This window comes from Cheilinus undulatus, linkage group 22 (assembly GCF_018320785.1).
Source record: "Cheilinus undulatus linkage group 22, ASM1832078v1, whole genome shotgun sequence".
NCBI classification, from domain to species: domain Eukaryota; kingdom Metazoa; phylum Chordata; class Actinopteri; order Labriformes; family Labridae; genus Cheilinus; species Cheilinus undulatus.
In genome coordinates, this window is record NC_054886.1 from 7,287,997 (window position 1) to 7,315,633 (window position 27,637).

Below are 27,637 nucleotides of genomic sequence, written 5' to 3' on the forward strand. Positions count from 1 at the left end.
ATCGAGTGTTTGCAGTGAGGGGTTTGACGTGGAAGAGTTGAGAATCATTGTTCAGAGGTGTGAAACGATGACGCTTTTACTCAGTCTGTTTCTTCTGTTGTGTTTATGTACCTGCTCCTCTTGGGGTAAGTAAAAGCTTCATATAGTCTATTATTGTTTATCTATACATGTTTATCTAGATATTAAAATAAAATTTACCAAGAGAATTTTTGGTCAAACGATTCAAATTAGATTGAAAAATGACTGCTGGACCACCAGCTTCAATAAAACAACAATAAGAACAAATCCAGTGTTTGTCACTGATACTATTAGCCCAGGATATATCAGTGCATTTATAGTGTTGCCCCAGCTGCCCCTATCAAGCCATAATCAAATAAGCTTGTTTCTTAAAAAATCCTTAATGCCATCTCTGAGACCAATCTTGAAGAACAGATCATTTCCTCTACCAGTACGATATACAGTGCTTAACAAATTTATTAGACCACCTGTCATATTTGTCTCAGAGACCATCCAGCATCATGAAATGCTTTAATGCGAACTCTTTCATTTTCAGTGAGCTCTCCACGTTTTACCATTATGAACAGGAATGAGGAATTTCAAACTGAATAAATAACTATAATTTGACATATTAATCAAGAAATAATAATGTGCTTTACTATTTTTTCAGTTTTTTCAGTAAATTTGAAAATTCATGGACAACAATAGCAATTATATTTTAGCATTGAAAATATCATTTGGGTTAAAGAGCCTCTACATATTGGTGTATTAACCATTGCAGAAACATAAAAAATGATTTTGGTAATTACCAATGCTGTTAATTTAGGGCAGCTGTGGCATAAACCTTACTTTGGTTAGGGTTAGGGGGGGTCTAAGAAATTTGTTAAGCACTGTCAGAGGAGAGCACCACTGCCTATACCACAGCACAAACAAATGACTAAATCCAAAACTTTACTTTTCTGTGTACTCAGTATGAATTGAATGAGAAAAACCTAAATCTGGCCACAGAACACCTTCAGAACATATTTATTAAATTGACAAAAGAATCTAAATTTAAAATAGTACAAACACGTAAACAAAAAGTAAAACACAAGCAACGTTGGTTTGACAGAGAATGTGCAACATCTAGACAGAACTTAAGAGCATTGTCAAACAAAAAACACAGGAACCCAAATGACCAAGAGGCTAGACTGGGATATCTCTTGGCCCTAAAACAATACAAGAAACTTCTCCATAACAAAAAAGTAAGACACATGGAAGAAAAATTAGACTGGATTGAGAAGGCCATAGATGATAACAGCTTTTGGAATCTGTGGAAAACATTTCAGAAAAGGTTGAACACAGAGCCTAATGCAATTCAAGACAGCAGTACCTGGAAAAACTACTTTGAAGGCCTGTATAAAAGTCCAGAATGTAAGGGCTTGAATCCCACTCAGATCTCAATACTGGATAAACCTAAAGAATTAGAGAGGGCTGTTAAAAACAACCAGTGTGCCCTCGACTATCCCATCACATCAAAAGAATTACAAGACAAACTCAAAGCCATTAAAAATGGTACGGCTTGTGGTATAGACAGTATAAGCTCGGGAATGTTAAAACACAGTAATGCCACAGTAATACAAGGCTAGTTATGATAAGTTAACTCAAGAAATACAAAAAGACATTGAGAGATGGTCGACTTTACCACTGGATCTTAACTCAAGAACTGAAACCATTAAAACAAATGTGCAACCTAGGCTTCTTTATCTATTCCAAGCTTTACCAGTAGAGGTCACTCAAGCTCAGTTTACCATATGGGACTGGATTAGTGTATATCCAGGTTTATTTGGGGAGGAAAAAAGCCTAGGATCAGGCATCAAACTCTACAGCTACCAAAAGATAGAGGAGGCATGGGTTTACCAAGACTAAAAGAATACTTTTATGTGTCCCACTTGAGATATGTCTTATGTTGGATCAAATCAGACTATGTAGCAAAGTGGAAAGATACTGAAAATAAATTTGGTGAATATCCAATTCAATGCATTATTGGAGATAAAGACATTTATAAGAAAATCAGAAACAATATAGACTCTGTAACACTGTTTTCCCTGAATTTATGGTTCAAAATAATGAAAACTGACAAATTAAAAAAGAAAATAAATATGTTAAAATGGGTAGCATTTGATACTGAGTTCAGACCATCCAGCTATGATAAAGGCTTTAAACAGTGGCTCAACAAAGGAATCACAGCATGGTACACTATAGAGAAGTATGGGGAGTTGTTAAGCTTTCAGAACTTACAAGAGAAGTTTAAATTGGACAAACATTAATTTTTCAGGTATTTACAGTTAAGAGATTATTTCAGGAAGGAAATAAAAAGAGACCCCCCCAGGGAAGTGAATGGTGTGATCATGCTAATACTACAACTACATAAGGGAATTAAAATAAGAGTTATTTCTGCATCGTATCAGTTGCTCATTTTAATCAAAAACTCAACTCAGTATATCAAAGAAAAATGGGAATCAGAATCCCATTTATATAATATATAAATATAGAATATATAAATATTTCAGATGATGACTGGTATGACATGTGGAAAACACACCAAACATCCACCAATTCACGGACACGGAGGAAGTTTTCTAGGAAAAACTTGATTCGTTTTTTTCATTACTCCCAAGTTAAAAAGCAAACACTCCAATAAAAGTTTGCCATGCTGGAGATCTTGTGGAGCTATAGATGTTGATCACTCACACATATTTTGGAAATGCCATAAGATTCTGTTTTTTTGGAAAGCTGTACATAGAACCCTACTAGAAATATTAGGATAGAGTATTCCTGTGAGTTTTCTGCTACTCTATATGTGTCATTTTAACTCACCTGAGGGAACTGTACAAACAAAGGACACATACTTGGTAAAAATATTGTTGATAGCTGCAAAAAAATCTATAACAAGAAAGTGGGGCAGAGCAGACTCACCTACCCAAGACCAATGGCTTGAGACAGTGGAAAAAATCTTCATAATGGAAAAACGGATGCATTGTTTGAGATTACAGGAAGCACAAATGGATGAGAAGTGGGAGAAGTGGACATTATTCAAGACAAAATACAACAACATTACAACAGAAAAGAAAAGGGACGAATAACTTTGATGTTGATTTTGATGGAACAGACATACTGCTACTGGAAACTGAACTCCCAACAGTGTCTATAATGTTATAGATTCATCTGTGTTAACTATTTATTTGATGTAAAGCCAACGTGTTCATCAGTAAGCTGTATATACTAGGGCATCTCAAAAAATTAGAATATCATGAAAAAGTTCAATATTTTTGTCACTCATTTCTGAAAGTGAAACCCATATATGATACCCTTGTCCCTCCCTTTAAACCATCCCAGATGTAGACCCTTTCATCCTCTCAGATATTCTTCTCAAACAGTATCAACATTACAGTATGTTGCTTATATCAGTTTGCATGTTTGTTTACAAAACGCAAAAGCACAAAAATAATAGGTAATAATTCTCAGATCATAGGAGTTGAGAATTACCAACGCTTGACCGGTCACCAATTAGAATATATTTTGAATAATATACCCTTCATAATTTGAGTTGCTGTTTAAGAAGTGATGTTTCCTCATTATTACTCTTTTTGTGACCATACATAAAGATAGAAAGATTTTCTTATATTTTACTGGAATATCGTTACAGCCGTGCAGATCGCCCAGTATACATGTCTGGGGTGTGAGTGGTATGTCTATATTTGATTGGATCACTGCTTGTTTAATTATGCCAAGCCAAATGTCTTTAATTTTACTACAGTCCCATAGCAGATGCATTAGCGTTCCCTCAGCAGAACCACTTTTAATACAATTACTGCTTTCAAGAATACCCATCTTCTGCAGCTGTGTTGGGGTGTAGTAGAGCCTGTTCAAGATTTTAAATTGCTGTAATTTGTTCTTTGTATACCGGAATGGTTGTCTTGCATTATTCAAAACGTCTCCCCATGATAAATTATCTTTAGGAATGTTTAGATCTCTGCCCCATTTCAGTCTAATGATCTCAAAATGATCTGCACTGCTGTCATTTAATATCTCCATGAACCTTCTGACAGTGCCTTTTTTTAACTGGTCATGGTTAAGGAGTTCATCTTCAAAGCTGTGTGTATAAGAACTTAATTTTTCTATTGGAATTTTTTCTTTGATTGCATGCTGTAGAGAGATGTAATTTAGATATTCACTTTTTGGGATGTAGTATTGCGTGGTTAGTTCATCAAAGGGTTTGAAACAGTTGTTGGAAAGTATGTGACAAAGTTTTGTGACCTTTTTTTCTTTCCATCTTCTCCAATTGATGACCTTTTTATTTATTGTTATATTAGGATTTTGCCATAGTGGTTGGTTCACTGATGTTGTTGTGTTAATTCCAATTATTTTTGTACATGATTTAAGAACGTTAAATGATGCTTCTAATGGACTATCCATGAGTTGCTTTGGATAAGATAAAACAGAGCTTTTGTACCAATGTTGAAGTTTTGCAGTATACTTTTCTCCATCTGTTTCCAATCCTTGCTTACAGATGGATTAAGTAGTTCACTGACATGTTGGCAGCCAAAGGACAGGTAATAGTAAAGGAAATTGGGGAGCTGTAAACCACCATTCATGTATGCATTAGACATTCTTTGATAGGAACACCTGACCTTTTCCCCATGCCATATAAAGGTGGAAATAGTCTTGTGCAGGTGGTCAAACCAGCTTTTATGTATTATGACGGGCAACATTCTTAACACATAATTAACAGTCGGAAGGATATTCATCTTTACAATATTGACACGGCCCCATAGAGATATGGGAAGATTAGACCATCGCTCTATTTTTGACATTATTTTCTTCCATATTTCTTTAAGGTTGATATCTCTTGTTAGCTGACAGCTGGTAGTAATTTTGAGACCCAAATATGTTATTTCTGTTGTCTTCCATTTTATTTTTATATTCTGTACACACGTGTGCCTGCATTGTTTGTTCAGTGGCAAAAGCTCACATTTACCCCAGTTTACTTTGTAACCTGAAAAGCAGCTGTAGTTACTGATAACCTTGTTTAGGTGACTAAGGGAAGAATCCACGTCTGATAAATAGAGTATGATGTCATCACAGTACAGTGATACCTTCTGCATTACATTACCGATTTCTATACCCTTAATCTTTTCTTCAGATCTTATTTTTTCTGCCAGCGGCTCAATAATTAGATTGAATAAAAGCCCAGAAATGGGACACCCCTGTTTTGCTCCTCGATGTAAGATGAAGGAGTCTGAGATGAAATCGTTGGTTCTTATGGATGTTGTTTGTCCTATTTATAAAAACGGGGACAAACACAACCCCGGTAATTACAGAGGAATCTGTGTTAACAGTAACCTCAGCAAACTATTCTGTAGCATCTTTAACTTCAGGATACTGTTATACCTTATTGAGCATAATGTCCTGTAAAAAAGCCAAATTGGCTTCTTACCCAACCATCAGACCTCTGACCATATTTATACCTCACACACCCTCATCCAAAATCACATTCATAAACAACAAAAAAGGAAATATTTGCCTGTTTTGTAGACCTCAGAAAGGCATTTGACACAATTTGGCACAATGGTCTGTTCTATCAACTTATTCAGTGTGGGACTGGAGGCAAAGTATAGGACCTAATCAAATCTAAATACTCCAACAACAAATGCTGTGTAAAACTGGGAAATAAAAGAACAGAATTCTTTTAACAAGAAAGAGGAATACATCAGGGATGTAACTTATCCCCTACCCTTGTCAACATCTATATTAACAATCTTGCCACTGCTTTAGAAAAGTCATGTAGCCCCAGATTGAACCTTCAAGGCAAAGAAATCAAATTTCACATGTATGCAGATGACCTGGTTCTGCTGTCTCCAACAGAATATGGACTACAGCAGAATCTCTCACTGTTAGAGAGGTTCTGTCAAGACTGGGCCCTTGACATAAATTTACAAGAAACAAAAATCATAATATTTCAGAAAAAGGCCAGATCCCAAGAATCAAAACATAATTTTACAATCAGTAAAATCCAAAATAGTAATACGTAATAGTATAGTCAATAACTTTGTGGGTTTTTTCTGAAAATATTTTTTTTTACCATCAGTTGTGTTATTGTGATTGTCATCATTTGTTTTATTTTGCTTTGGCAACAAAGGTTTTAACCATCCATGCCATTAAAGCATATTTTGAACTCTGAACTACTGTTAAACTTTAATCACACTGAAGGTAGAAAAGGTGTACAGGTATGCTCAGCAAACACTGTTTGGATAATTATGGTCTTTAAACAGTAGGAATAATTTTTACAGTCGAGTCCTATCTCATAAGTTTGGATGGTTAGATTATGTCCTGTCGCCTTCTGTTTTCAATTCTTACTGCCAGAATTTTCAACGCCCTGTCGTGTCTCCGTGTACACCGCATTTCACATTCTTATGCAAATAATATTTTTCTCAGATTTTCCTTAATAGTCAATCCATGAGAGTCAGCATAATTTTTGATTCATCAGCCGTTACAGCATGATTCAAATTTGATTGAACAAACATCCCCATGATAATGATTTTTTTATATTAAAAAAATCTGTAAATGCACTGTTCCACATTATTATGCAAAGCAGAGTTTTATAACATTTTATAGGTTGTAAAGAACTGGAAATGGTCATTTGTTGAATTTGCAGCATTAGGAGGTCATATTTACTGAAATCAAAGCTATTTCAATCAAAAACATCTTAACAGGCCAAGTTCCATGTTAACATAGGAGCCCTTCTTTAGTATAACTTTCACAATTCTTGCATCCATTGAACTTGTGAGTTTTTGGAGAGTTTCTGCTTGAATTTCTTTGCAGGATATCAGAATATCCTCCCAGAGCTGCTGTTTTGATGTGAACTGCCTCCCACGCTCATAGATCTTTAGCTTGAGGATGCTCCAGAGGTTCTCAATAGGGTTAAGGTCAGAGGAGGATAGGGCCACACCATGAGTTTCTCTCTTTTTATGCCCATAGTAGCCAATGACACAGAGGGATTCTTTGCAGCATGAGATGGTGCATTGTCATGCATGAAGAATTGATCATTTTGCTACGGAAGGCACTGTTCTTCTTTTTGTACCATGGAAGAAAATGGTCGGTCAGAAACTCTATATACTTTGCCAATGCTATTTTCACACCTTCAGGGACTCTAAAGGGGTCTTCCAGCTCTCTCCCCATGACTCCGGCCCAAAACAGGACTCCGCCCCCTCCTTGCTGATGTCACGGTCTTATTGGGACATGGTGGCCATCCACCAACCATCCACTACTCCTCCATCTGGACCATCCAGGGTTGCACGGCACTCATCAGTGAATAAGACTGTTTGAAAATGAGTCTTCATGTATCTCTGGGCCCACTGCAACAGTTTCTGCTTGTGAGTATTGGATAGGGGTGGCTGAATAGTAGGTTTATGCACGACTGGATAGAATCCTTCACCTTGAGGTTGGTGGGACTCCAGAGGCACCAGCAGCTTCAAATACCTGTTTGCTGCTTTGTAATGGTATTTTAGCAGCTGCTCTCTTAATCCGATGAATTTGTCTGGCAGGAACCTTCCTCATTATGCCTTCATCTGCAGGAACCCGTCTGTGCTCTAAATCAGCCACAAATTTCTTCACAGTACGATGATCACACTAAAGTTTTCGTGAAATATCTATGCTCGGTCTCTGGCACCTATATTTTGGGGGTCACGGGCTGAAAAGTATGAGAACCACTGCACTATAGCACAATCACAAACACCTAATTTTATCGTGTTTCATCAGGCAGTCTTGTTGTAACCCAGTCTCAGGACGTCTCCAGCATGGTGGGGGGTAGACTGATCATCTCCTGCTGCTGGAAGGGGGAGTTTGACAGAGGGTCATGTAACTGGATGAAAGATTAAACAAGTGAAGAGGGAGCTTGATCCTGATCACCCTCTCAGCTGGCACCTGAGAGGAGGATCGTACTTTCTTCCAAGTGGGAAGGGCAAACAGAACCTGGGGGAAGTGCTAACTCCCCACATGACATCAGGGGGGTTAGGGTAAGGGTTAGGGTAAGGGAATTTCAGCACACATTTTCTGAAAAGTGGAGGAGGGGTTCTGGTACTTGAGGGGATTGTAGACAGGCCAGGGGCACATATTTTTGTTAGAAAGGCCTGAGAAAAGGGATTTTTGCAAAATATATCCCCTTTAATTGGCCAGTAAAGTTGAACTGTCGGCTGCTGAGTAATGTGAGTGGCACCTCAAAAAACAGTACATGCTATGGGCGTTTTAGCGCTCAGGACACTGCAAACACAATATTTTGATTTGTACTGAAATTGAGCACTGCTAGCACTAAAAACAGCAGCTGTGGACAGAGTGTCTTATAAAGCCCAAGGATGACGATGACCATTAAAGTGCCAACTCCAAAGCCTCCAAAGCCAGATTTATACTTCTGTTCAAAGCTACAACACAGCACACACTGTAGATCTATGTAGTCTTATGCAGAAACATACTTACCCTATGTATCAAGTGAACTGCAAGCCCTATGATTTTTCTGTTAGGTGGTACAGCAGTTTTGCATTACAAAATAACTCATGTTGCTGAATTTCCCCTGTCCTCTCTCTTAAGTGATCCAGCTGTTAAGGTAGAGGAGAGGGTCTGAATATCCTCAGGTGTCTCATTTATTACCCACGCCAATGAAATCGGCAGGAGGTTATGTAAAGGGTTCCGTATCTTTGTTTGTTTGTTTGTTTGTTTGTTTGTGTACAAGATAACTCGAGAACGGAAAGTCGGATCTTCACCAAACTTTCAGGGAATATTGAGATAGTGACAGGGAAGAATCGATTAGATTTTGGTGATGATCCGCTTCGAATTTTGAACACCATAGTAATCAATGGGAGCGTGAGTTCCTCGGTGGCGCTGCTTAGGCGTGGGTCTGCCGCCTCAGATGGCCATTCTAGTTTTATCTGCAATAACTGCAGAAAAATCCACTGCCGCTCAATGTCTATCAGCTCAATTTCTAGCTCAATCTGCTCAGTTTTTAGATGCCATGTCAAACACAAGCAGAAAAACATGGTATTTCTGGCACAACCTCATCACTTTCCAGGGTACATGGTGGATGAAAAGAATCTTGAACGAAACAGACAGAAACCGTTTACACTTAAAAAGTCGATCTCTAAAGCTCTCTCTATGTAGCGCAGTCTGTGGTACATAAATTCAATGCAGAAGTCAGATAAGCCTCAACTTTTGCTCTATCAAGGTCAGTAGTTCTCAGCTGCTCCAGCCTCAGGACCCACAACCACTTCCTTAACAAAGAACCATGACCCAAATTTACAAAAACTTTCCATCGTTCAAATTTATAAAATCAGAAAAAACTTTGGACGATACAACTGAGACCAACAACAGGAAAAACCAAAACTAGAACCAAACATGGACTTTATTACAGCAGCCCTGCATACCCACGTGGTCCTGTATGCGTGCTGGGGATCCAAACATTTTCTACACAGCTCATCCACTGGGGTCGTAGGGGCTAGAGCCTATCCCAGCTGTCATTGGGCAAGAGGGGGGTGAACCCTGGACTAGTGTTAATGTCATCATCTAAAACTATGACTAAAAATGTTTGTCGAAAGCCTTTTTTCCATGACAAAAAATAGACTAAAACTAACAAAAATAGATCTATGATGACTAAAACGGACAAAAACTACGTTTAGTTTTTGTCAGGATGACTAAAACTAGACTAAAATGTAATTCAGTTTTCAGTGGACATTCAAATCTGTGATATTTCTCCACTGTGGGTAAATCAGTCAAAAATACAATACATCTGTATCTCTTCTGTCTCTCAGCTGTAGAAAGCAGGGACCCCAGATTTGACAGGGTGCAGAGAACACACTACTATGATTTGGTACCAGATTTAAGCAAGAAAAGAAGTGCTTGGACTAAAAGTAAAGACTAAAATGTGAGGACATTTTATGGACCAAAACTAGACTAAAACTAAAATGCATTTTATTTAAAGACTAAAACTAAGACTAAGATTAAAAATAGCTGCCAAAAATAACATTGGGCTGGACTAGTCGCCAGACAATTGCAGGGCTGACATATAAAGACGGACAACCAGTCACTCTCACCTATGGGCAATTTAGAGTCACCAATTCACCTAACGAGCACATCTTTGGTGGTGAGAGGAAGCCGGAGTACCTGGAGAGAACCCAAGGGGAGAACATGCAAACTCCACACAGAAAGACCCTGACCAGGAAGCAAACCATGAACCTTTTTGCTGTGAGCCAACAGCGCTAACCGCAGCCCAAGAACAAACAGACTAAATTAAAAGAATGATATGATTAGTTAAGTTTGCAAAGCTAAAAGGTGGCCATAATGTTAGTGGAAATATGTTAACATACGTGACCAAAGCCATATAAAGTTCCTGCAAGTCGGCATTCTGGTGGTTGAGAAAAATGGATACAAAGTTGTTTTCTTCAAAATGATCACTTTTTGTTTTTTTCTCATTTTATGCAAGTTTGACATTTAAACCACTCATTGGATGAAAAAAGTAACACAAATGTGATATTTAAAAGCGTTAATTTTGTGTTTTAAAATGCCCTATTCTCGCAGTTGCTGCAAGGATATTGAGGGGAGGGGAAAGCGAAACTGCTGGGTGATAATATTGGTATTGTTCCCAGTTTCACCCATTGAGATCGACAATAACAAACACCACATGGCTCAAACGCCACCCCCCTCGGCACGTAACTACAGCTGTTTCTAGTTATCACCTTTAACAACAAGCCTCAAGATGCACCCTGCAGCGAAGAAAAGTAGAAGAGACAATGAAGAAGCAGCAAGAATTATCAACAGACTTCAGACAACTTCAAGATCACTCGACAGGGCAAGTTTGATGATGGCGGATTTCCTATGGGAATATTTTGATGAGCGTCACCAGTCCGATTCAGAAGCTTGGTTTGGGTGGACTTTATGTAAATGTGGCTCTATTGTTCATGCCCATCTCCCGGCCTGCCTGAAGGTAGGAGAAGTCCTGAAACTTTGAGCCTGTTTTTCTCAGAACAAACAGAAACTAGAGGTTAACATTCATATGAGCTTATCTTTGTAAAATATGATCAGATTAAGGTGTATGATACACCATTAGAAAGCCTGGAATCTACGCTTTCATAATGTGTAAAAAAATCCAAAATGACCTCAGACGACTTGCAGGACTTTTTACCAGCTTTGGTCACATATGGAAGGATTTTTGATACAGGAACTTAAAGTTCAAATACTCTCTAATTAAGTTGAGGTTGTGCAGAAAAAATGATGCCAAACTTGAGCATGGTAAACATTTTCTAAGCGCTTTATATTGTCATAAGAAAAATATTAACAAATAGACTCATAAGGGTAAAAGGGCTGATGTTGCTGTAACACTATAAAAGTCAACAACTGATTTCTCTCTATCTTTATTATCACTGGATTTAAATGATGAATTAATTAAAAAAAGGTCGGAAAGCAAATGTCTAGAAAAAATAATGGATAAAACAGACTTTACAGTTTACAATGACGGTTACAATGACCTCTGTGTGACTTACAGTTTACAGCAACACTGATATTTTGTGGAAAAAGTACTAACTTTTAGTCCATACTTTTTTCTTTGTAGGTTATGATCCAGAAAGTATCACGATAAAATTGTGGATTGGTATCATACATTTCATAATTTCACTGGCTATCCTCATTTGCTACTGCATCAAGAAGTGTGGACCCGAAGATGAGCAGCAAACACAAGGTAGCCTACAATACAGTGCTCACTTCACAATACAGCAGCTAAATGTTTATATATTATTTACTGATAACTGAATTTATGTCTCAGATGCCTTTGGGAATGAAATCCCTTTCACCCAAATAGGGGGAGAAGAGGAAGAGGGAAGAGAAGAAGAGGAAATATGAGAAGACGGCGATGTCGAGGAGAAAATAGAAGAACATAAGGAATAAGAAAGAAAATAACAGACACACATCTGTAACTCCTGCATTTCTCAAACAAATGGAAAAATCTCACCAATAACTGACCTAATATTAGTCAACATGTATACTTGCACTGTTAAAGGCTTATCACGTTTACTGTCTGCTTTCACACTCTGCTGATTTCATACAACTATTACTTTCTATTCTGTTAGAGGACAACAATCACCATGGCCTTTTTATAAATGTTGAACATGTTCTGTATGGATTCAGTAGACATGAATGTGTTTATGGTGATGTTGCAGTGGTTCATTCAGTGGGGGAGCATAGTCAACATTAAAGCTTGGACCTCCTCTTGTTGTCATTCAGTTTTTATTGTTTAACTCAGTCACTGAAATGATTCATAATGTAGTGAAGTACAATACTTCCTTTAAAAGTATAGTTATCTGGATAGACAGACTTAATGTGCATAAAACAAACAATAATCAGTACAAAAATGAATGAATCTCAGGGCAAAAACATAGAAAAAGTTTTAATCAGTGCAAAAATGAAACAAACTCTGGGCTAAATTGTAGAAAAAAAATTAATCATAGTGCAAAAATGTACAGAAAACATACATTAATCTATGCAAAATGTGCAAACAAGGGGAAACCTCTTGTCCTGAAAAATGAAGGCAGGAGCGCAAAAAAATTGCAATACTTGAGACTGGCTGCAGAAACACCAGAAGTCCCGTACACAACACATGTTAGAAGCCAGTTTTTACACTAGAAATAAAGTGGTTTACAGCCTGGTTCAAAAAAAACAAAATGTGTCTCATTAGCTAATGTTTTCATGTGCTCTCACTGAATTTTTGATTTGTTTTGTACTACAAGTGTTTCAATTATATTTAGGAAAAACCTCACTGTGCGCTGATTGGTGCGTCTCATTTGATTGACAGATAGCTTGATGGGCAGACGCTACCTCCAGAAAGCTGGCTTTAGAACTAGCTTAGCTGACAGGAAGTTGAGTCTGCTGTTATGATGCCACAGATTGGCTTCAATTTTGTAATTAAACAGCTGACATCGCACGGGCTTTGCCCAATTCTTTCTAAGGTCTATCGGTGCAAAAAAAAAACATTGGTTTTACTTCATTTCGAACTCTCGTTCTTTACTCGTAAAACGTGGGTTGGGACCAAAAATGGGCAAACAAATTGATCACATCGCAAAATATGCAAAAAACAAAAAAAAAGTCAGCGCAAAAAGTTGCAAGAAATATACATTAACCTGTGAAAAATGTGCAGCAAAGAAAAAAAAAAATCACAGGGCAAAATGTGAAGAAAAAAAATTAAATACGATGCAAAAATTAACATAAAAACATATCAAAAGCTGCAAATATGCACAAAGACAAACATAAATCAATTTGCAAAAACATACAAAAATACATTAATCAGTGCAAAAATACGCAAACACAAAAATAAATCCCAGTGCACAAATGTGTACAAAAACATAAATTACAGTGAAAAAACTGCAAAAAACATGCATCAATAACCATGTGAAAATATTCAAAAATATATGCGGCAGAGCAAAACATGGGCAAAAAACATTGATCACAGTGCAAAATGTGCAAAATCATTCATTAACTACAGAGCAAAAATGTGCAAAAAACATCAATCACTGCAAAAATGGATAAAAAAAAGTCCAAATGGTTTAAAGAGAGAAGTTACAGGATAAATTTCCCATCAAAGAGGCTTTGAATTTCTTGGTATAGAGCGCCCTCTGCTGGTGTAACTGTACTGGGCTTAATGATAATTTCTTTGTTGAAAATCATCATTTAAATACGACAATTACTTTATTTCTCTAAAAGATATTTAAGTTACAATGACAAAATGCTGTTTTGATAGTAGTTGGTGAATGACTGAATGATTGTTTTATCTGTTTCAAACGTTTTAAAAGCAGCCACCTGCTTGTATAAGTGCACTTTATAAAACAGGATGATTTTAGCCATTAAGAACCTGGTTTAAGAGTTTATTTTATGGCTGCAGATAGTAGTGGCTCTCTGGCTAGCAAAGCCAGCTCTGTTTTGTTTTTAGCTTCAGGAGCTAACCTGTTGAAAACTTTTTGACCGTTTATAAAATGTTCGGTTTTCCATTTTTGTGACAGAAATGAAGAAAAGATAGGTTAAAAAAAAAAAAGTTTCTTACCTTAACAAAAAGTCTTCCTCTGTAGGTATCCTTTCTGTTACATTTCCAGACACCTCAGACAACAATCTGAACATATCAGAGGGAAAAAGGAGCATTTTTAAAGGACGCACTTTGAACGGCCGCATTGCCCCTGGAGGATTACCTTAGTGCTGTTAGCTGTTTCACAGTTCAGCTGAAGTAATCTACTGGAGCAGCTCCAAAACATTTCCCCTATTAATCACACCCAAGTATGCTGAAAATACAGCCAAGGTCTAAAAATACAAGGAACACCTTTTGTGAGTTTTAACTCATACAAGTAATCACACCTGACTTTAGATGCTGGTAGGCAAGAGTCAGCCTGTAGAGGGAGCTAGAGAGCAGAGATGCAGACATGAAGCCTGATATTAAGTCAGGATTTTCAAGTGATGAGGTTATTTAATGAATTGACGGTTCAGTTCAATAGAGGAGGGTTAGAGAGATGTCACATAAAGTGGATAAAACGGGGATTTACAACCCGAATTCCAAAAAAGTTGGGACGCTGTATAAAATGTAAATTAAAACAGTATGCAATGACTATCAAATCTCATAAGCCAATATTTTATTCCCAAAAGAACATGAACAACTAATCAGATGTTTAACAGAGAAATTTTCACATGTCCCAAAAAGATATCAGCTCATTTTGAATTTGATAGCAGCAACACATCTAAAAAAAAAAAAAAAAAAAAGTACAGAGGGGACCATGTTTACAATTGTGTTCTTCTTTTAACAACAGTCTGTAAACATCTGGTGAGTGAGGAGACCAGTTGCTGTTGTTTGGGAGAGGAATGTTGTCCTATTCTTGTCTGATGTAGGATTCTAGCTGCACAAGAGACCTCACTCCTATTTGCTGGATTTTTCCTTTTTTAAGATGCTCCAAATGTTTTTTTATATTCTACAGGGGGGTCAGTTCAGCAGCCGGACTCTTCTACTGTGAAGCCATGCTGTTGTGATGGTTGTGGTATGGGGTTTAGGGTTGTCATCAAGGTCTTCCCTGAAAGAGACATTGTCTGGATGAGAGCATATTTCACTCTAAAACTTCTATCTACTTTCCAGCATAGATAGTTCCTTTCCAGATGTGTAAGCTGCCCACGCTACAGGCACTTCTACTTCAGCATTTCTACACGCATTCTTCTTTGCAAGATACAGCTTTAACTGTCATTCATGGATGGCCAACTGTGTTGACAGACACTGTTATCTGGAAGTGTTCTTGAGTCCATGCAGTGATTTCCAGTACAGAATCATGCCTGGTTTTAATGCAGTGGCCCCTGAGGGCCCCAACATCACCAGCTTCCTATACTGACCTTCAGCCTTGTCCCTTGCTCACAGAATTCTCCAGATTCTTGAAATCTTTTGATGATATTATGCACTGTAGATGGTGGGATATTTAAAGTCTTCACAATTTCACAGTGAGGAACATTTTTCTGAAACGGTTCCACAATTGTGAGACACATTTTTTTCACAGACTCATAAACTTTTGCCCATCTTTTCCTCTTATAGACACTGCCCATCTAAAATGCACCTTTTATACCCAGTCATGTAACTGATCTGTTAACCTAATTTGTAACAAAATTCTCCTCTGGCTGTTCTTCATTTGAATCCCTTAATTCCCAGTCATTTTTTTTGTCCCGTCCCTACTTTTATGAGACATATAAAGGCCATCAAATTCAAAATGAGCTAATATTTTTCATTTCTCAGTTTCCACATCTGATGTTGTTTATGATCTACTGTGAGTAAAATATGGGTTTATTAGCTTTGATAATCATTGTATTCTGCTTCTAATTACATTTTATACAGTGCCCTAACTTTTTTGGAATTGGGGTTATACCTGCTGATGTCTAAAGGTTGAGAGTGGATTAACGTGTGTTCATTGAATTTGCAGTTCCTGAAAATGTTGTATTGAAATAAACACATGATGTGTCAGGGTTTCTTCATAGAACAGCTTGTCCTTAAACGTGTCAGAATGAAACCACAACAGCTTTAAGCCTCACACACTGAGCTGATTCTAGAGAACAGCTGCTGGCTAGTAGAAGCTGTTGTTTTCCCTGTACACTTATTAAACATCAAACTTTAACGTTGGTCCTCCACACATGACGACAGAGCAGCTCTCCTCCTCTCAGAGCTATATTGGTCTTGTAGTTCTCATTTAGTTGTTGTGTACTCTGCTCTGGACGATGGTGTGATGAGAAAAACAGGATGTAACTCAACCACAAACCACCAAACTTTAAGTCATCAAACGAGGTCTACTTTGAGACATGCTATACTGAGCAAAGATTGACCTACAAACAGACATAGAGTCAAGAATTGATGGAGCTTTTGTGATTGCAAATTTTAGATTAAATCTGATGTACGTGCATATTAAATGGGTTTAAATCAAAGAATATTTCCATTCATGGAAAGTTTCTTTGATATGAAAACATTTTAGGGCTTTTTGAGGGGCTTGGACCTGCTGTTAGCCCCCCTGTACGGTCCAGTTAAGTTCTTCCACACTGAGCTCATCAAACCATGTCTTTATAATCCTTGCTTTGTGCACTGAGGTACAGTCTTGTTGTTATAGAAAAGGACCTTCCCCAAACTGTTGCCACAAAGTTGGAAGCATAACAATGTCCAGCAATGTCAGCCCAAACCCTGAAAAACAGCCCCATACCGTTATCCCTCCTCCACCAAACTTCACAGCTGGAACAATGGCAGGTAACGTTCTCCCAGCATCCTCCAAACCACGACTCACTGATCTGACTGCCAACCAGAGGAGCGTGATTGGTCACTCCACAGTCCCATTAGTATGCTTAATTTATACACCTGTGACAGCAGGTCTAATTGAATCACCGGAAATTGATCATTTACAGGTGTGGCCAGATACTTTTGTTGATAAAGTGTACCAGGATCGAGAAGGTGGTTCACGCATTGAGGCCTTGCCATTGCTTGCTGGCCTGGGTTGGCCTGTGCAAACTCCCCTTATGTGGGAATCTCAACTGCATTATGAGGCAGCCGTAGCTCAGACAGGACTTGCACTGTGAACCAGAGGATTGTCATGAACAAAATCAGAGTGCAAGTATGTAGAGATGAGTGTCAAAATCCAATACCAAGAAAAACCCATTCCCTTCTCCCTTCCTTTGTTCTTTTGGCTTCTTCTTAGGGGATGTATTTGAATATCTACATTTTTGAGCCATCTTTTGTTCAGTTCGGTTCAATTAGCTTTACTGGCATGGAACACATCAACAGTTTCATCACCAAAGCAGTGTACAAATTTATAATGATAATGACATCGACATCTTGGTTTAACTTTAAATTGTAATTAAAAACATTGACATTATGTTTTTTAATATGCAGAAAGTCTGTGTCATCGTGGTGGTGTGATTAAGGATCTCCCTTGGTCACAACAGCTCACATAATGTGCTGCAACATTTCCATGTCAATCTTCACCCAGCAGATATGGACGCTTCTGTTCATTGTTCATCATGAATAGTTTTTGCTTGCTGGTGAAAAAGTAGATAGAACTTGGTTGATGTTATTGTATAAAGGACAGGTTGATAAAAAGTCCAGCGCTGTTTCCACCTCCTGTTGGCTGCAGTGGGTACACAGTCTTTCCTCTTTAAGGATCCAGCTTTGTCTATGGCAGGGGTTCTCCAACTTTTCAGCTGGCACCCCAAAATAAAGGTGCCAGAGACCGGGAACCTGCACCGTAACTGAAGGTGGTTGAACAGCCGTGCACAATCAAGAATAGTCATATGCAGACAAAGCTGCCCATAAAGGGGGATAAAGGGGAGAGCTTTCTGGGGCCATGGAGTCAACAAAAATGTTCCATTGTAATATTTTTTACTTGAATAATAACCACAAAGCAAAAATATGGTCTTTTTTTAATTCATTCATGCTGTGGTCTGTAGTCATCTCAAAAATGTAAATCCCTTTTTTAAAATCAGGAATAAAATGGGTTAAAAAGGGCAAAAAAATGGTGGAAAAGATGGTGAAATTAATTATCAGTTGATACATGCACAGTTCCCATAGCGAGGAAATGTCACACATCAAACCACTACCCAAAGTTCAGTGTGCCAAAGAACACAAAGATTTCAGACCCATAGCATTAACCTCAGTTATCATGAAGGCTCTAGAGAGAATCTTGTTACATCATTTACAGAAATCTATAAATGACAAACCCATTCCAGTTGCTTATAAAATAGGTTGTGGCACAGACGATGCTGTTGCTGCACTTACCCACATTATCTCCAAACACCTGGATAAACCCAATAACTATGCAAGAGTTCTCTTTCTAGATTTTTCATCTGCCTTCAGTACAATTCAACCGGAGATTTTAATCTCTAAACTACTCCATCAGGGAGTTAACCCATATTTGATTCACTAGTATGCATCTTTCCTCCTCAACAGAGTCCAGTTGGTCATGGTAAATAAAACCCTCTCCTCTGCTATCACAACCAATGTCAGGGCCCCCCAGGGCTGTGTGAGTTCAGCTCTTCTCTTCACGTTATACACAGACGATTGCCATTCATCTTCAAATAATCAATTTGTAATCAAGTATTCAGACGATACTGTCTTGTTAACACGGCTGAATAACTCAGACAACCTGGGCTTGCATCAACAGGGTGTGGACAAGGTTGTGACATGGAGCAAAAATAACGCTCTGGAAATAAACACCAAAATAACGAAGGAAGTAGTTTTCAGCTCAAAACCCATACCTGCAGCTCCCATTGTCATTAATAATGTCTGCATAAAACAGGTGGAGTCATTTGAATATTTGGACGTCATGATCGACTCATCATTATCATGGAAACATCACATTGACTTCATCTGTAAAAAGACCAAACAAAGAATATGTTTCCTCTGTTGCCTCAGATCATTCAGGGCCTTCTGTTCTTCAACTCTGTCGTCCTTAGTGTCCTGCAGTACTGTAATGCCGTATGGTACGGCTGCCTCAAAGTCACTGCAAAATCTGGACTGAGACACTTGATTAAAATCTGTTCAAAGATTGTGGGCCAACCTCTGGACGCACTGTTTGAAGCTGCCTATCAAAATAACACCATGCGATTGGCTAAGAACATCATCTCTGACCCCTGCCATGTTTTAAACAAAGAATATGTGCTGTTACCATCGGGGTGTCGGTACTCTGTGCCACGCTTTAACAGGGTCAGATTCAAACAGTCCTTCATACATCAGTCCATCCTAAAGCTAAACAAGGAGCTTAATCCACAAAATCACACAAAATCAATGAGGTCTTAATTGGAGTAGACAGTTCTTTGTTAATTGTCCTTGTTGAATGTTATATGTATGTCTGTATTGTCCCTTGAATTGTGTATAACGGAGCTGCTGTTTTGATGCAAAACAAACTTCAGATCTTGCATCTGACAATAAAGTATTATCAAATCAAAGCAAATCAAATCAAATGACATTTTAAAAGTAGCAGAAATTGGTAAAAAGTGGCAAAAATAGGGAAAAGCTGCAAAAAGGCATAAAAAGTGGTAAAAAGGGTCAACAGTGTTGATATTGGCTTAAAAGTGGCAGAAATGGGTGGAAAAGTTGATGAAATGGAATTAAAAAGTGGGAAAAGTTGGTCTAAACTGGCAAAATGGGTGAACTAAGGCAGAGAGTTAGGCAGAAAGTGGCAAAAATGTGTGAAACTGGCAAAAATCTGCATAAAATGTGGTGGAAAGGGGTTAAAAGTGCAATAATGGGTCAACAGAGGCAGAAATAGGTGCAAGAAGTGGTGGAACGGGTTTAAAACTGACAAAAATGCCTTAAAAATTGTATAAATTGGTGGTAAAAATAGGTTAAAAAAAGAAGCAAAAAGTGGCAAATAATAGTGGCAAAATTGGGTGGGAAAGTAGTTAAAAATTGGCAAAAATACATACTTGCATACTTTCAACATTAGAACCCAGTATCAGTTTGACACCATTTTCAGCATTTATATCTTCAACAAATCATAACTAGGGGGCTGTCCATTCTCTGGCTTTGTCCGGGGCCTGTCCACCTGTGTGCAGACTTACATTTCACAGATTTTTTTAACACTAGTTTAATTTCAGCATTAATCTCACCAAATGACCACATTTTTATTGACGTTTAACTAATTATATGCATGTATTTTCATAAAAATGGGTAAAATCTAGTTTGAAATAACTTGAAAAAATATTCTTAGTTTTTTAAAGGCATCTGGCAACACTCTCTCTGTGTCTCATGACCCCCAAAGGGGTCCCACTGGTCTATGACATTTTGTTTCTATGGTGAGGTTTTGTTGAGTCTGTATGTAGACAAACATTTCCTCGGCTGTGGAGTATTCTAACTTTTCCCTATTATGGGACAAATAGCATTCCAGTTTGCTTTGATTTTTGAGTTATATAGTTTTTTGTTGTTGTTGTTGAATAATTTGGTTTAAGCTGGTTGGTTTTGAGTCTGAGGACTCTGCAGGTGAACAGAGTCTCTGTACCAGCTGCCTGGAGAGGCTCCCTTTCTTTTAGACAAGTATAAAATTTAAATGCTCTCTTCTGTATTTTGATGAGTAAAGGATCTAGTTCAGGTTCTGCTCTGCATGCAGTATTTGGTGTTTTCCGTTGGACACGGAGGATGGGTTTACAGAATCTCAATCTGATGTTCATCCCATTTTGTAAAGTCTTGCTGGTGAGAGGACAACAGGACTGGGCAACCATAGAGAGAAATGGGCTTGATGGGTCAAATGGGGTGTTCACAACTTAGAACACATGTTTTTATCCAGGCGTCATTTAGGAAGGATCATGACATTTGGAGAAAATCCAAACAACACCCAGCCCTAACGATGCGTAAGATGTTAAAAAAAGCAGAGCACAAAGATTTGCATCATCTTACACAGCTTCCTTTGTTTCTATCTTTCTTTCTGTGCAGACCTTCAGAGTCTGAACTAGGGGCTGGTTTGTGAAATGTGGTTGCAGTGAGGCGTTTGGTGTTGAACAGATGAGTTTTAGTACTCAGAGGTGTGAAAGGATGAGCAGTCTGGTAATTCTTATGTGTTTTTGTGCCTGCTCCACCTGGGGTGAGTAAAATAAGATTAATCTGATAATATAAAGTTATACGACAGCATTCTTGACCTTGTCATTGAAACTATGGTCTTAAAACAGTAGGACAGGGTTTTATGGTAGAATCCTCCGGCTAATCGCGTTTGGATTACGGATAAATTTGGCCTCAATGGTTCTTAAATTACCATGAGTTGTGAACTTCTCAGGAGACTTGGGAGCACCTCTTCTAGATAAATCTATCATCCATGTTGAAATCTGGCATTCATTGTTCCAAATGTTTTTGGTAAAATATAATTCAACATTGGATTTTGTGCAGAGTTTACCTGACTCCTGTCAGACGTGCAGATGTCTAAAAACTTTTCTGAATTGTGTTGGTGTGGTTGAGGTTATTGGTGATATTATTATGGAAACTTCTGTCCATTAGAGCCATTTGTTACATTTTATTTTTCAGTCACTTTGGTTGTGTTACTGCAAATGGCATGATTTTTGTCTGAATGTTTTATAGTACAACGTCTTCAAAAAACATTCACAAAAACACAATATGTATGTAACATAATGGGTTAAAGCTTCAGTATGAAGAATTTCTGCACAGAAGCATTTATATTAATATAAAAAGTAACTATTCCTATGTTGTATTTTTAACTGAGGTCTTACAGTATCCCAGATATTTCCTAATGTTTTCAAAGACAAAGAAATTATTCATTCTTACAGTTGTGACAGGATGTGTCTTATCATGGCTATCGCTCAGAGTTAAATCACCCAAATTGACCTCAGCATCATGGAAACCCCCATACTCAACATTTCCCATCAATAGGGACCTTTACAGCTACCCACCTTTGCAATACTACTTCTAGTTTTGAATCGAGCACTCTGTTCACTGCTTTTATTTGCTGTTATTTGTCGGTTGGCAGTGCTGTGTAAACATGTTTGAATATGTTTCTGTCTCTGTGCAGCCAAACCGTGTGATACTTTGTTAAACTTCCATGATAAAGTGCACGCTCTAAAACTTTGTAAATAGGTCTGAAAGCAGAGCTTTATGCTCCTCTTACAATGTTGTAGGCCAATCACTGGCACACTGACACGCTGAACCGTCATGCAGTTATTTGGGGAAACACACGCTTTCCATGAAAATTGGTCTTTCTGCATTAAGCATCTAATAATAAGGAAGGTAACAGCACAACGTAAGAAGAGAACAGATTAGCCTACTGTCTGTGAGAGCTGATAGAGATGCGCTGCAGTTTTTATGGCACACAAAATTTCCAGAGATCAGGAACCAATTCCACCTCTGTATGACTTTAAAATAAATAATGTGTAAATAAGGCAGGTCAATATTGCGTTGACATTACTGTTACTAAGCCATAACCAGGAGCTAAATCAGTGTGAGGCTCTTTTATCCATGTGTGGCATCGTTATCATGACATTATCATGGTGGTTTTCTTACAGTTTTCTTTTGTTCAGGGAGGAAACTTTGTCATGTTGGTGCTGAAGTGAACGCATTAATATTAACATTCTTTGAATTAAATGCACTGTCTGTCATTCTTAATATTAAACATGGAGTGTCAGAATCTCTGCAGGTGGGACTTAGATAAGAGTCCTTCCCAGTACTTAAGTTTCTCAAAATGAGGGAGGAATGCATGAATATCACTTCCAGTGTAAACACAGAAGTGCAATTTCAAAATAAGAGGTAAACAGGAAGATGGGCAGACCTGAATGGCGCTGGTCTTTACTCGCCATATTGTTATGGTTTGGGCTTAGAATTTTATGTACTGTGCCTTTAAATCTGTTTATCAACTTCAGTCTTGATCAAAACGACCAAACATGTCAACGTTTTTAGGACTTTAATGCTCTAAATGCTGGTTTAAATTCTTAATGATGAGAGGTTTTTTTCCCTTTACAATACCAAACTAGAATGGCCGTCTGAGGCGGCAGACCCACGCCTAAGCAGCGCCACCGAGGAACTCACACTCCCATTGATTACTATGGTGTTCAAAATTTCGAAGTCCGAGAAAAACCAAACAGGTGCACGGATCATCACCAAAATCTAATCGATTCTTCCCTGTCACTATCCCAATATTCCCTGAAAGTTTGGTGAAGATCCGACCTTCCATTCTCAAGTTATCGTGTACACATACAAACAAAGAAACAAAGAAACAAACACACAAAGATACAGAGCCCTCTACATAACCCCCTGCTGATTTTATCGGTGTGGGTAAAATGAAAATGTTTACATTTTCAATGATTTGTTGCTGTTTTTCTTTTACATTACAGCCTCAGAATTGTCAAAGCTGAGCAAAATAAGTTATTTATTATTATTTTATTTTATTATTAGCTTTTGTGCAGTTTCCAATTTAAAACGTGCCATCCTTATTAGTAGTTATTATCATCATAATTTTAAATCAATAAAAATATATATTGATTATCCACATGTAACTTGCATATTGATTTTCAAAAATGTTTTTTTTTCTTCTTAGCTCCTACAGAACGTTATCTAGTGAGCCTGGAACTTGGTTTATCCAAGGCACTCTGATGTCAATAAAAATCCTTCATTAAACAAATTCCTGTTTAATGAAGGATTTTTATTGACATCAGAGTGCCTTGGATCTTCAGTTTTGACTGCCATCCATATTATAGACTTTTATTGACAAGTATACAGGCAGGTCATTGCTCCCCTTTTTTGAAAACAATTTTCTCATCCATTTCCTTAAGAGCATCTGATTCTTATGACACAGCGTTGGATACTTTGACCCCATATAGCACTCACCCACCCCCTTTTTTTCTACGATATTTTGAAGACTTTTGTCACAGAATGTTTTTTTTTTTTACTTTTTGGTCCCCAAGAGATGAGAGACCAAATTTATTAAAGAAAAAACAAAATCTTGGTCATTATTTTTGCTGTCTGTCACACATAAAGTCTTTGAGTTTTAATTTCTGTATAGTCCCTGACCGGGACGTGAACCTGGGCAGGACAGATTACCCCAAATTGCTCCCACCACTGCATCAGTGGTGTGAGGATTTGTATGCACGAGTAGTTCACAATGATGGCCAGTTTGAGTATTCAGACAAGAAAATCATTACACAAGCTCAGGTCAGTTTAACATTTCCCATAACACAATCAAGAACACACCGGTCTCTTTAAGGGATTTATCTGACACTCATGTTGTAACCAAATCTCCAGACGTCTCCATCATGAAGGGAGCTGCTTATGCTGACGTGTGCCTTGTGTGCTGATGAACGGCTGTATCATGTGTTTTTCTGCTTCTTCATAGGTGTTTCATTTGACACGCTTGTTGTGAAACAAACTCCTGATGTTTCCATCACTGTGGGAAAACCAGTGAACATCTCCTGCTGCTGGAACGGGGAGTTTGACAGAGGCAGAATTAACTGGACGAAAAATCAAATTACTGTTAAGAGGGAGCATTTCTCATATAGTATTAATACCCAAGGATCTCAGCCAAAGAAAACATCAGACTGCTCATACTTGACCTTTCAGTACATCACAAGAGCTGACTCTGGAAGATACATCTGCAGTCTGACGGTGGAGTTACCTGTTTTGTTAAGGGTTGAAGGTGATGGGACTGTAATCACAGTTACAGCCAATAAGAACAGATACGAAAACACAAATGCCAAGAAACACAACGCCATAGTTGAAGGTAAGTTATCAATCCTTACTGCTCAAATACCCCAAAAATTCAACTTTAACCACTGATAGTATGAAAAATAGACATAGTCTTAGTGATGCCATCCACTTGAGTCTGAAGAGGAGTTGGGGCCTGAAAAGCACTTTTAGCACTGGTAGTGCTGAGTTTCAGAGCACTTTCTACCAGCTTTTACAGTTTCTAGGTTACAGAAGTTGTCTTTATCATGTCAGGTTATTATTTTATCTTGATAAAATCACAAAAGAATGTTGATTATTTAGGTCCATACCCTCTAGCGAATCATATTGCTGCTTCAGTGTGACTAACTATTTACATCAAAACTGAAACTCGCCAGAAAAGGTGCAAACTTTCACTCCATGCTGTTTTATCTGTTGGTTATGTTTCAGAGTCTCAAAGCGAGGAAGTGTGGGTTCATCTCCTGAGGTGTCTCCCTCTCCTGACTCTCATCATTTCCCTCTCCTGCATCATCAAGTGGGAATCCAACACTCAGCATCAGACACAAGGTAGAGTCAGGCCTGCCCACTGATTGGGCTGGGCCCCTGAAAAAACAATGAATAGTTCCTCCCCTGTTATGAATTGTGAATGATGTCAGTGTTTGTGTGTTGAATAAGGAGCATTTGTGCTGATTTTGAAGTTGTATTAGGTCACTTTTAACAACTCCCCCCCCCAACTTTGCCACTTTTAACCAGTTCTAGCCACTTTCTGCCAATTATGATCATTTTTTACCACTTTATTTCCACTTTAAACCCATTTTCACCACTTCTTTTGACACTTTTAGTCCATTTTGGCAATTTTCTGTCTCTTTTGATCCATTTTTTCACCAAATTTTTTCCTCTTGTAATATTTTTTTGTACTTTTAATTTACTTTTTTTTTTTTGCCTCTTTTGCCACTTAAATAAAAAAGAAATTAATTGGGTTTTCAGAGAGATGCAATGTTTACATTGCTTGCACTCATAAGTGATTTTGTTAAACAAAAAAAAAAAAAAAACATGTATTATAACAAAACAGCAATTAGAGCAAAAAGGAGATGAAGAGTCAGTCATACACACAAAAAAGCAAAACTAAATGAAATAAAGTTAAAAAATCAATAATACATATTTTTACAGGTCAACAAGATTTAAAAAAGTGTACATTCCAAAAAACCTCTGGGCCCCACACAACCCCCACACCAGCTCTTGCACTAGCAACCTAGGACCAACCTCAGTTACATCCTGTCTGAAATGGGTTGTAAATACACATTCCCCGTATAATACCCATATAAAATCTTTATCTGTTCAGCTATAAGGCTGGTGAGGGAACACCAAATAGTGCAGGAAAGCAGTGAGGGCCAATCATCACATATTTCTGCTCTTTTGCCACTTTTAAGAAGTTTTCAGTTTTTCCAACCCACTCATGCCACTTTTAACATATTATTTTAATGCATTTTCACCACTTTTATTGTAATTTTGAATCCTTCTTTATGACTTTTTTTTGCATTTTTTAAACAATTTTCACCACTGATTTGCATTTGACCACACTTTTTGCCACTATTTTTTCACCACCGCTTTTCACCACTTCCCCCACCTATTATGCAATTTTTAACCCATTTTCACCGCTTCTTTTGGCACCTTACCCATATGCCACTCTAACTTATTGTTTCCACTGCTTTACCCCTTCTAATACTTTTTCACCACTTTTATGTCACTTTTGAAAACTTGTTGCCACCTTTATTCCATTTTTGCTACTTTTTTTTGCCACTTTTCATCCATTTTAGCTACTCTGATACTTTTGATCTTTTTTTTTTTTTTTTTTTTTACCTTAGTTCTGCATTTAACCAATTACACCACTTTTTGCCACTTTAAACAGCTTTTCACAATTTTTTCCCAACCCATTTCTGCCACTTTTAACTTATTATTGGTGCTGCTTTTGCCTCTTCTAAATGCATTTTCACCACTTTTTAAAAAAAAACTTTCAATACATTTTCTCCACATTTTTGGACTTTTAAACCCTTTTTTACCATTGTTTTTGCATCTAACCCATGAAGCTATTTTTGTCCATTTTAACAGCTTTTTACTACTTTCCATCACCCACTCATTCCACTTTTAAACCATTTTCACCATTTCTTTTAACACTTCTAACGCACTTTCTCCCTTTTTAACTCATTTTAGCCTTTTTAATCCATCAAACCACTTTTTTGGCCCCTTTTAATCAATTTTTCCTTTTTTAAAAACATGTGGCTGCCATTATTCCATTTTTACCACTTTTTTAGGTCATTTTTTCAAAACTTGTTGCTTCCATTATTCCATTTTTGCTACCTTTTGCCAATTTTAACCCATTTTGGCCACTTTCTGCCACCTTTAATTAATTTTCACCACTCTTTGTCACACATTTCCACTATTTATTCATTTTTGCCCCTTTTTGCCACTTTGTAAGGAAAAAAGCTCTTTTAAAGGTAATTCTGTTTCAGGAAAAAGGGGGTTACATCTTGAAAGGGCTTTATTGATTAAAAAATCATTTATGATTCTTAGCTAAAGCTCATTTGCTAAGAATGATTATTATTTAGGCAAACAACAATGCAGTATCTACACAGTGAATAACTGTTTATTATGAATTGATAAGTAAATGTGTGCTTCAGATGCTCCTGGGAATACTATCCCTTTAACACAAAGAGTTGAAGAGGAAGAAGAAGAAGAAGAAAGAGAAGAGGAGGAAATACAACGAGAGGGCGACGATGCTGAAGAGAAAATAGAAGAAAATAAGGAATCAGACAGTTAAAGTGAGAAAGACACATATTCCTGGCACAAGTAGAAATATCTATCTTGTAACTTATCTAATATTTGCTGAGATGTGTAGTAAAAAGCTCTCACAATTGACTGATGTCT

General features: G+C 37.6%; 1 protein-coding gene across 1 annotated transcript; it reads left to right on the plus strand.

Annotated features, from left to right (window-relative positions):
* The first annotated feature begins 55 nt into the window (after positions 1–55).
* On the plus strand, positions 56–27,530 carry LOC121504981. Its single transcript, XM_041780095.1, has 4 exons — positions 56–125; positions 24,387–24,770; positions 25,163–25,279; positions 27,391–27,530. Exons 1-4 carry the CDS (start codon positions 68–70, stop codon positions 27,528–27,530), a joined length of 699 nt encoding a protein of 232 aa, XP_041636029.1. The 5' UTR covers positions 56–67.
* The last annotated feature ends 107 nt before the right edge of the window (positions 27,531–27,637 follow it).

What these genes read in the sequence shown, in the direction of transcription:
- LOC121504981 (XM_041780095.1), top strand. Translation starts at nt 68, where the DNA reads ATGACGCTTTTACTCAGTCTGTTTCTTCTGTTGTGTTTATGTACCTGC. An exon ending in ATGTACCTGCTCCTCTTGGG is followed by an intron (nt 126 to 24,386) that starts GTAAGTAAAAGC and finishes GCTTCTTCATAG; the next exon opens with GTGTTTCATTTGACACGCTT. An exon ending in ACACAACGCCATAGTTGAAG is followed by an intron (nt 24,771 to 25,162) that starts GTAAGTTATCAA and finishes GTTATGTTTCAG; the next exon opens with AGTCTCAAAGCGAGGAAGTG.